General features: G+C 45.6%; 1 protein-coding gene across 1 annotated transcript in view; it reads left to right on the top strand.

The window, feature by feature from the left end:
- The first annotated feature begins 1,280 nt into the window (after positions 1-1,280).
- LOC129863296 (protocadherin Fat 3-like) overlaps positions 1,281-10,661 on the top strand; it is a 15,742-nt gene continuing 6,361 nt past the window's right edge. The window contains exons 1-11 of the mRNA XM_055935184.1: positions 1,281-1,302; positions 1,810-1,830; positions 1,934-1,954; positions 2,058-2,078; positions 2,182-2,202; positions 2,306-2,326; positions 2,430-2,450; positions 2,554-2,574; positions 2,678-2,698; positions 2,802-2,822; positions 2,926-3,302. Of these exons, the coding sequence (XP_055791159.1) occupies positions 1,281-1,302; positions 1,810-1,830; positions 1,934-1,954; positions 2,058-2,078; positions 2,182-2,202; positions 2,306-2,326; positions 2,430-2,450; positions 2,554-2,574; positions 2,678-2,698; positions 2,802-2,822; positions 2,926-3,302 (588 nt within the window). The remainder of the gene's footprint in view (positions 1,303-1,809; positions 1,831-1,933; positions 1,955-2,057; positions 2,079-2,181; positions 2,203-2,305; positions 2,327-2,429; positions 2,451-2,553; positions 2,575-2,677; positions 2,699-2,801; positions 2,823-2,925; positions 3,303-10,661) is intronic.

Genomic DNA, 10,661 nt, shown 5'->3' with positions numbered 1-10,661 from the left:
TACACCTTCGCCAAATACATTTAACCTCAGTTTTTCACAATTCCTGACATTTAATCCTAGTAAAAATTCCCCGTTTTAGGTCAGTTAGGAATGTTCTGAAGTCCACAATACAAAAACATCCATTTTATACTGGCTCCTTACGCACATACATACACACGAACAGTAGGTAAGTCTTATCCTTCTCTATAGTTCTCACCACTGTGTATCACTACCCAGCCGACAGTTCCATTCCCCCGAGATTAGGGAAACCTTGAGAAGTACTCCCTGTCCTCATAAGTTTCTCAGAGTTCTAGCCAGGTCGGTTCACACACAGTTTAATTGTTCTCTGTATTTTCTTCGGCACACACACACACAAGTTCAAATCCTAAACTACGCCTTGCTCAGACAGTCAGTGTTTTTCCACTATACAGATACATTGTTTAATCTGCAACATGTTTCATAATTCTCTGCAAGCCTAACAGTTTCTCCCCTCCACGGATGGAGACAGAATGTCCTGTAAGGAACACAGTAGTACAACTTGTCTGTCGATAGCTCCTCTTATCATTTGTTTCACACTTGCACCCTGCTTACGTACTAAAAAGGAACAAAAGGTCCTTCTTCTAATTCTGACTAAAACTACACACATCCTCAGATTATAGTTGTATGATTCTAATCAATTTCATACAATTATATTGTTTCAGAGTGGAATTATTTAATCATTATCTTTAAACATATAAATTATTTTATCAAAGGAGATCCTCGCCCTGAGCTCGTCTACTTTATTGTCCAGAGACTGAACATTAGCGAGTAATATACTCGTAAGCGGTGGGTGGTGTGCCCGACCTCCTGAGTCGGACTAGAAGTTCACTCCGAATACTTCTTCTCCCCCTGCGTTGTCTCGGAGCATCCTCTGGGATAAGTTGAATTGACCTGGGGTGTACAAGTAAAGGATCCAATTTGGGAAATTCCTGTTCGTAATGCTGATGATTTACCGCAGTTCTGAAATCCAACGGTCCTTGCCGGCCTGTATGTAATAACAAAAAAAACGTTCTGGGCTAAAGGTGTAAGAAATAACACTCAAAAAAAAAAAAATACTGAAAAGTTGCTTAGGAGCTAGAAGCAGAGCTGCCATGTAGAGCTGCCGTGGTCCCGTGTGGCTCAGTTGGTAGAGCATGGTGCTTGCAACGCCAGGGTTGTAGGTTCATTTCCCACGGGGGGACCAGGATGAATATTTATGAACTTTCCAATTTGTAAGTCGCTCTGGATAAGAGCGTCTGCTAAATGACTTAAATGTAAATGTAATGTCGGTGTCATCTCGGAAAGGTTAGTAATACAAGACTGTGTGTGTGTTCTCTATGTTCAACAGTCTGGTAAGCAGGCCAGAGCAGAGCAGTATGTTTCTGATCAATGTGATTGATCAGTGATCAGCTCGCTACTGACCTACCGATCAATACCACAGAGATATATCCCTGTGAGGACAGACCCCTGTGGCCCATCATGCCCTCTGTTCCAGAACTCTGTCCTTTCTACTAACGCTTGTTAATTTCACTTTATGGTTTTAAAAGGATTAGTTTCCTCTTTATTATTTTCCTAGTATACTACTTCCTGTAGTCCCGGCTGATTCTAATCAGATGCTTTAGTGATGTGGACACAGGGCTAGTTAATAGTTGGCCATTATGATCAATAGTTCTGGATGATGATTAATTATTGTCAATTCATGATTAGATTATATATGTGTGTCCAGGTAATGGTGAGAGACAGACTGAATCATATTGACAGATGTTTGTACTGTAGATTCTTATTCTATAATGTGTGTGTCTCTGTCCCCAGGTAACGGTTATGGACAGTCCGGTAATGTCCCGTCTCTCTACTGTGTGTGTCTCTGTCCCCAGGTAACGGTTATGGACAGTCCGGTAATGTCCCGTCTCTCCACTGTGTGTGTCTCTGTCCCCAGGTAACGGTTATGGACAGTCCGGTAATGTCCCGTCTCTCCACTGTGTGTGTCTCTGTCCCCAGGTAACGGTTATGGACAGTCCGGTAATGTCCCGTCTCTCCACTGTGTGGGTCTCTGTCCCCAGGTAACGGTTATGGACAGTCCGGTAATGTCCCGTCTCTCCACTGTGTGGGTCTCTGTCCCCAGGTAACGGTTATGGACAGTCCGGTAATGTCCCGTCTCTCCACTGTGTGTGTCTCTGTCCCCAGGTAACGGTTATGGACAGTCCGGTAATGTCCCGTCTCTCCACTGTGTGTGTCTCTGTCCCCAGGTAACAGTTATGGACAGTCCGGTAATGTCCCGTCTCTCCACTGTGTGTGTCTCTGTCCCCAGGTAACGGTTATGGACAGTCCGGTAATGTCCCGTCTCTCCACTGTGTGGGTCTCTGTCCCCAGGTAACGGTTATGGACAGTCCGGTAATGTCCCGTCTCTCCACTGTGTGGGTCTCTGTCTCCAGGTAACGGTTATGGACAGTCCGGTAATGTCCCGTCTCTCCACTGTGTGGGTCTCTGTCCCCAGGTAACGGTTATGGACAGTCCGGTAATGTCCCGTCTCTCCACTGTGTGGGTCTCTGTCTCCAGGTAACGGTTATGGACAGTCCGGTAATGTCCCGTCTCTCCACTGTGTGGGTCTCTGTCCCCAGGTAACGGTTATGGACAGTCCGGTAATGTCCCGTCTCTCCACTGTGTGTGTCTCTGTCCCCAGGTAACGGTTATGGACAGTCCGGTAATGTCCCGTCTCTCCACTGTGTGTGTCTCTGTCCCCAGGTAACGGTTATGGACAGTCCGGTAATGTCCCGTCTCTCCACTGTGTGTGTCTCTGTCCCCAGGTAACGGTTATGGACAGTCCGGTAATGTCCCGTCTCTCCACTGTGTGGGTCTCTGTCTCCAGGTAACGGTTATGGACAGTCCGGTAATGTCCCGTCTCTCCACTGTGTGGGTCTCTGTCTCCAGGTAACGGTTATGGACAGTCCGGTAATGTCCCGTCTCTCCACTGTGTGGGTCTCTGTCTCCAGGTAACGGTTATGGACAGTCCGGTAATGTCCCGTCTCTCCACTGTGTGGGTCATAGTCCACATCCAGGATGAAAACGACAACATCCCCTCGTTCACCGAGTCCGTCTACCGGATCAGCTTACCGGAACGCGACCGGAACAAGCGCGGTGACCCCATCTATCGGGTGTTTGCGTCCGACCTCGACCTGGACACCAACGGCAACATCACGTACAGTATCGTCGGGGGTAACGATGATGAGAAGTTCAGCATTGACCCGCTGACCGCAATGGTGTCGTCACACAAGATGGTCACGGCAGGAAGCTACGACATCATCACCGTAAGTGTCATTTCCCTTGTCTGTAGCATTCCTTTGTCAAAATCTACTTGCGGGCCAGAAAAAGGGCAGTTATTTGAAAACATATAGATTCATTATAAAAGTCAGTTAAGAACAAATTCTTATTTTCAATGAAGCCTACCCCAGCCAAACCCTAACCCAGGTGACACTGGGCCAATGGTGCGCCTCCAAATGGAGCTTCCAATCACGGCCGGTTGTGATACAGCCTGGAATCGAACCAGGTCTGTAGTGACACCTCTAGCACTGAGATGCAGTGCCTTAGACTATAGAATAACTATCTTCAAAGTAATGACTCGGGACGTCGGGTTTGATATGAAATCTTCTTTTAGTAATAATACTTGTTCACGTTACATTTACAAACTTTAGATTCTACAGAACAATGAATAATGAGTTGCTAGCGGAAAGGAGTCAGAATTATTCACCTGTCAATTGCACTTAACTATCGCGTTCTCTCTCTACTTCCTGTCGCAAGGCATTCTGGAACTTGCAGTCAAAAGCCTAATTCAATATTAACCGGTACAAAATATGTATGTAGTTCTCTCAATCTCCAACACACAAATTCTAATACAACTACAAATATCTTTACATAGAGCTCGATGAATTAACTGAAACATTAACTCTGTAAACCATTAAAGTTACAACATAGACCGCTGCGCCACTCGGGAGCCCGACACACCTACTCATTAAAGTTTTTTTTCATATTTTTACTACTTTCTACATTATAGAATAATAGTGAAGACATCAACACTATGAAATAACACATATGGAATCAAGAGTGTGCAAAGCTGTCATCAAGGCAAAGGGTGGCTACTTTGAAGAATCTCAAATATAAAATATATTTTGATTTGTTTAACTAGGACAGGGGTGCCGCTAGCGGCACTCCTCCCACACTCCATTGAAAAGGCAGAGCGGCAAATTCAAAAAATACATTTTTTTAAAATATTTAACTTTCACACATTAACAAGTCCAATACAGCATATTAAAGGCAGACATCTTGTGAATCTAGGCAAACATGTCCGATTTTTAAAATGTTTTACAGGGAAGACAAAATATGTAAATCTATTAGCTAACCACCTTAGCAAAAGACACAACTTTTCTTACTCCATCAGTTTTTTACTCCATCAGCAGCTATCACAAATTCGACCAAATGAAGATATATATAGCCACTAACCAATAAACAACTTCCTGAGATGACAGTCTGATAACATATTTATTGTATAGCATATGTTTTTTTTGAAAAATGTGCATATTTATGGTATAAATCATAAATTACATTTCAGCTACACTCAAAAATGGCACCGAAAGCAGCCATAACATTTACAGACACCAACATCAAATACCTAATTACTCCTCATAAAACATTTCGGAGAAATACATACTGTGCAGCAATTGAAAAAGAGGATTCTTGTGATTCCAGACAATATTTCCGATTTATGAAATGTTTTACATCGAAAACTAAATGTAGCGCTAAATTAGCATAGCCACGCCAGACAGACACACTTGGGCGCGCGCGACCAGTTGACATGCACGATAGATATATGAAATAACATTATAAATTTGGTCTTACTTTGGCTGATCTTTCATCAGAATGTTGATCAAGTTGTCCTTAGTCCAGAAGAGTCGTTCAATCCATTCAGAATGGCAACTTTCCATCTTCATTTAGCATAGGTACTGGTCGACTGGCACGGATCTGTCCAAAGTAAAAAAAGTCACAGAACGGAACACGGCAAAACTCCCGAAAAAATTCAAATAATCTGATTAAACTATATTGAAAAAACATACATTACGATGACATGGTCTCATTTATCAAATCAAATCCGAGCTGGAGATAGTTCACATCAGAAACGGCAGCAAAACAAAACATGATATCTCTCCCAAGTCGCGCGCTTCTGACTTCCTGAAATTGACGGTCACGCCAAAGAAATAGGTCTTATTTCACGTCAGAACAAGATAAACGCAAGATTTCTCTTCTGACGTCCTCTTGACACCCAGAGGAAGGCGTACGAGGTGTGTTTCGGGTCATAGGTGGCATGACCATGTATAGGCAGAGCGTTGAAGCGAGCATAAACATCTTGCATTTTACTTCCTGGTCGGGGAAAGTGCTGCCAAAGGACTTGTGTTCCACTCAGAGAAAAAATTAAAACGGTTTTAGAAACTATAGACTCTTCTCTATCCAACAGTATTAACAATATGCATATTGTAAGAGCAAAAATATATTAGGAGGCCGTTTGAAAATTTGCACATATTTTCAATTTTTTCCAAAATGCCCCCTATAGCCCCTAACAGGTTAACACTTTTTTGGTTAATACATGATTCCATATGTGTTATTTGATAGTAGAAAATAGTAAAAATAAAGAAAAACCCTGGAATGAGTAGGTGTGTCCAAACTTTTGACTGGTACTATATATATATATATATATATATATATATATATATATATATATATATATATATATATATATAAATGAGAAGGAAAAATAATCTCAAAAAGAAGGTTCAATATATTCATGTATAAGGCAAACTATTAAACCCTCATTCCCATACAAGATCACTTTAAAGCATATATATATATTTTTTAAGAGATGTATATATATATACACACACGCAACTGGAAAGAAATCCTGCTCCCACTAAGTGTGCAGTAACTAAGTGCTTTCCATTCCTGCTCACTTCAGAGGCAGCAGGTGCTTTTAAGCCTCCCTGTCCTACAGTCTTTTCTCTTGTCACACAGATGTCCCCAACCTATAGGTCCGTTATAATTTATATGAATAGGTACATTATAATTTAATGAATACATATAGGTACATTATAATTTATATGAATATATATGTCCGTTATAATTTATATAAATATATAGGTCTGGGATCCTGGCCTTCTAGGCAGAGTTCCTCTGTCCAGTGTCTGTGTTCTTTTGCCCGTCTTAATCTTTTATTTTTATTGGCCAGTCTGAGATATGGCTTTTTCTTTGCAACTCTGCCTAGAAGGCCAGCATCCCGGAGTCGACTCTTCACTGTTGACATTGAGACTGGTGTTTTGCAGGTACTATTTAATGATGCTGCCAGTTGAGGACTTGTGAGGCGTCTGTTTCTCAAACTAGACACTCTAATGTACTTGTTCTCTTGCTCAGTTGTGCACCGGGACCTCCAACGCTTCTTTCTATATTGGTTAGAGCCAGTTTGCTCTGTTCTGTGGAGGGGGTAGTACACAGCGTTGTACGAGATCATCAGTTTCTTGACAATTTCTCACCTTCCAATAGGCTCCACTCTACCGTCCAATAGGCTCCACTCTACCTTCCAATAGGCTCCACTCTACCGTCCAATAGGCTCCACTCTACCTAGCCGTCCAATAGGCTCCACTCTACCGTCCAATAGGCTCCACTCTACCTTCCAATAGGCTCCACTCTACCGTCCAATAGGCTCAGCTCTACCTTCCAATAGGCTCCACTCTACCTTCCAATAGGCTCCACTCTACCTTCCAATAGGCTCCACTCTACCGTCCAATAGGCTCCACTCTACCTTCCAATAGGCTCCACTCTACCTTCCAATAGGCTCCACTCTACCGTCCAATAGGCTCCACTCTACCTTCCAATAGGCTCAGCTCTACCTTCCAATAGGCTCCACTCTACCTTCCAATAGGCTCCACTCTACCTTCCAATAGGCTCCACTCTACCTTCCAATAGGCTCCACTCTACCTAGCCGTCCAATAGGCTCCACTCTACCTTCCAATAGGCTCAGCTCTACCTTCCAATAGGCTCCACTCTACCTAGCCGTCCAATAGGCTCCACTCTACCTTCCAATAGGCTCAGCTCTACCTTCCAATAGGCTCCATTCGACCTAGCCGTCCAATAGGCTCCACTCTACCTTCCAATAGGCTCCATTCGACCTAGCCGTCCAATAGGCTCCACTCTACCTTCCAATAGGCTCCATCCGACCTAGCCGTCCAATAGGCTCCACTCTACCTTCCAATAGGCTCCATTCGACCTAGCCTTCCAATAGGCTCCACTCTACCTTCCAATAGGCTCCACTCTACCTTCCAATAGGCTCCACTCTACCTTCCAATAGGCTCCACTCTACCTTCCAATAGGCTCCACTCTACCTTCCAATAGGCTCCACTCTACCTTCCAATAGGCTCCACTCTACCTTCCAATAGGCTCCACTCTACCTTCCAATAGGCTCCACTCTACCTTCCAATAGGCTCAGCTCTACCTAGCCTTCCAATAGGCTCCACTCTACCTTCCAATAGGCTCCACTCTACCTTCCAATAGGCTCCACTCTACCTTCCAATAGGCTCCACTCTACCTTCCAATAGGCTCAGCTCTACCTTCCAATAGGCTCCACTCTACCTTCCAATAGGCTCCACTCTACCTTCCAATAGGCTCCACTCTACCTTCCAATAGGCTCCACTCTACCTTCCAATAGGCTCCACTCGACCTTCCAATAGGCTCAGCTCTACCTTCCAATAGGCTCCACTCGACCTAGCCTTCCAATAGGCTCCACTCTACCTTCCAATAGGCTCCACTCTACCTTCCAATAGGCTCCACTCGACCTTCCAATAGGCTCAGCTCTACCTTCCAATAGGCTCCACTCGACCTAGCCGTCCAACAGGCTCCACTCTACCTTCCAATAGGCTCCACTCTACCTTCCAATAGGCTCCACTCTACCTTCCAATAGGCTCCACTCTACCTTCCAATAGGCTCAGCTCTACCTTCCAATAGGCTCCACTCTACCTTCCAATAGGCTCCACTCTACCTTCCAATAGGCTCCACTCTACCTTCCAATAGGATCAGCTCTACCTTCCAATAGGCTCAGCTCGACCTAGCCGTCCAACAGGCTCCACTCTACCTTCCAATAGGCTCCACTCTACCTTCCAATAGGCTCCACTCTACCTTCCAATAGGCTCCACTCTACCTTCCAATAGGCTCCACTCTACCTTCCAATAGGCTCCACTCTACCTTCCAATAGGCTCCACTCTACCTTCCAATAGGCTCAGCTCTACCTTCCAATAGGCTCCACTCTACCTTCCAATAGGCTCCACTCGACCTTCCAATAGGCTCCACTCTACCTAGCCTTCCAATAGGCTCCACTCTACCTTCCAATAGGCTCCACTCTACCTTCCAATAGGCTCAGCTCTACCTTCCAATAGGCTCCACTCTACCTAGCCGTCCAATAGGCTCCACTCTACCTTCCAATAGGCTCCACTCTACCGTCCAATAGGCTCCACTCTACCTTCCAATAGGCTCCACTCTACCTTCCAATAGGCTCCACTCTACCTTCCAATAGGCTCCACTCTACCTTCCAATAGGCTCCACTCTACCTTCCAATAGGCTCCACTCTACCTTCCAATAGGCTCCACTCTACCTTCCAATAGGCTCCACTCTACCTTCCAATAGGCTCCACTCTACCTTCCAATAGGCTCCACTCTACCTTCCAATAGGCTCCACTCTACCTTCCAATAGGCTCCACTCTACCTTCCAATAGGCTCCACTCTACCTTCCAACAGGCTCCACTCTACCTTCCAATAGGCTCCACTCTACCTTCCAATAGGCTCCACTCTACCTTCCAATAGGCTCCACTCGACCTTCCAATAGGCTCCATTCGACCTAGCCTTCCAATAGGCTCCACTCTACCTTCCAATAGGCTCCACTCTACCTAGCCTTCCAATAGGCTCCATTCTACCTTCCAATAGGCTCCACTCTACCTTCCAATAGGCTCCACTCTACCTTCCAATAGGCTCCACTCTACCTTCCAATAGGCTCCACTCTACCTTCCAATAGGCTCCACTCTACCTTCCAATAGGCTCCACTCTACCTTCCAATAGGCTCCACTCTACCTTCCAATAGGCTCCACTCTACCTTCCAATAGGCTCCACTCTACCTTCCAATAGGCTCCGCTCTACCTTCCAATAGGCTCCGCTCTACCTTCCAATAGGCTCCGCTCTACCTTCCAATAGGCTCCGCTCTACCTTCCAATAGGCTCCGCTCTACCTTCCAATAGGCTCAGCTCTACCTTCCAATAGGCTCCACTCTACCTTCCAATAGGCTCCACTCTACCTTCCAATAGGCTCCCCTCTACCTTCCAATAGGCTCCACTCTACCTTCCAATAGGCTCCACTCAACCTTCCAATAGGCTCCACTCTACCTTCCAATAGGCTCCACTCTACCTTCCAATAGGCTCCACTCTACCTTCCAATAGGCTCCACTCTACCTTCCAATAGGCTCCACTCTACCTTCCAATAGGCTCCACTCTACCTTCCAATAGGCTCCACTCTACCTTCCAATAGGCTCAGCTCTACCTTCCAATAGGCTCCACTCTACCTTCCAATAGGCTCCACTCTACCTTCCAATAGGCTCCACTCTACCTAGCCGTCCAATAGGCTCCACTCTACCTTCCAATAGGCTCAGCTCTACCTTCCAATAGGCTCCACTCTACCTTCCAATAGGCTCCATTCGACCTAGCCGTCCAATAGGCTCCACTCTACCTTCCAATAGGCTCCATTCGACCTAGCCGTCCAATAGGCTCCACTCTACCTTCCAATAGGCTCCATTCGACCTAGCCGTCCAATAGGCTCCACTCTACCTTCCAATAGGCTCCATTCGACCTAGCCTTCCAATAGGCTCCACTCTACCTTCCAATAGGCTCCACTCTACCTTCCAATAGGCTCCACTCTACCTTCCAATAGGCTCCACTCTACCTTCCAATAGGCTCCACTCTACCTTCCAATAGGCTCCACTCTACCTTCCAATAGGCTCCACTCTACCTTCCAATAGGCTCAGCTCTACCTAGCCTTCCAATAGGCTCCACTCTACCTTCCAATAGGCTCCACTCGACCTTCCAATAGGCTCCAATCTACCTTCCAATAGGCTCCACTCTACCTTCCAATAGGCTCCACTCTACCTTCCAATAGGCTCCACTCTACCTTCCAATAGGCTCCACTCTACCTTCCAATAGGCTCCACTCTACCTTCCAATAGGCTCAGCTCTACCTTCCAATAGGCTCCACTCTACCTTCCAATAGGCTCCACTCTACCTTCCAATAGGCTCCACTCTACCTAGCCGTCCAATAGGCTCCACTCTACCTTCCAATAGGCTCCACTCTACCTTCCAATAGGCTCCACTCTAGCTTCCAATAGGCTCCACTCTACCTTCCAATAGGCTCAGCTCTACCTTCCAATAGGCTCCATTCGACCTAGCCTTCCAATAGGCTCCACTCTACCTAGCCTTCCAATAGGCTCCACTCTACCTTCCAATAGGCTCCACTCTACCTTCCAATAGGCTCCACTCTACCTTCCAATAGGCTCAGCTCTACCTTCCAATAGGCTCCATTCGACCTAGCCTTCCAATAG

This window comes from Salvelinus fontinalis, chromosome 10, assembly GCF_029448725.1.
Source record: "Salvelinus fontinalis isolate EN_2023a chromosome 10, ASM2944872v1, whole genome shotgun sequence".
Lineage (NCBI taxonomy): Eukaryota > Metazoa > Chordata > Actinopteri > Salmoniformes > Salmonidae > Salvelinus > Salvelinus fontinalis.
Note: the sequence above shows the minus strand (reverse complement) of the source record. Positions and strands in the feature narration are given on the sequence as shown.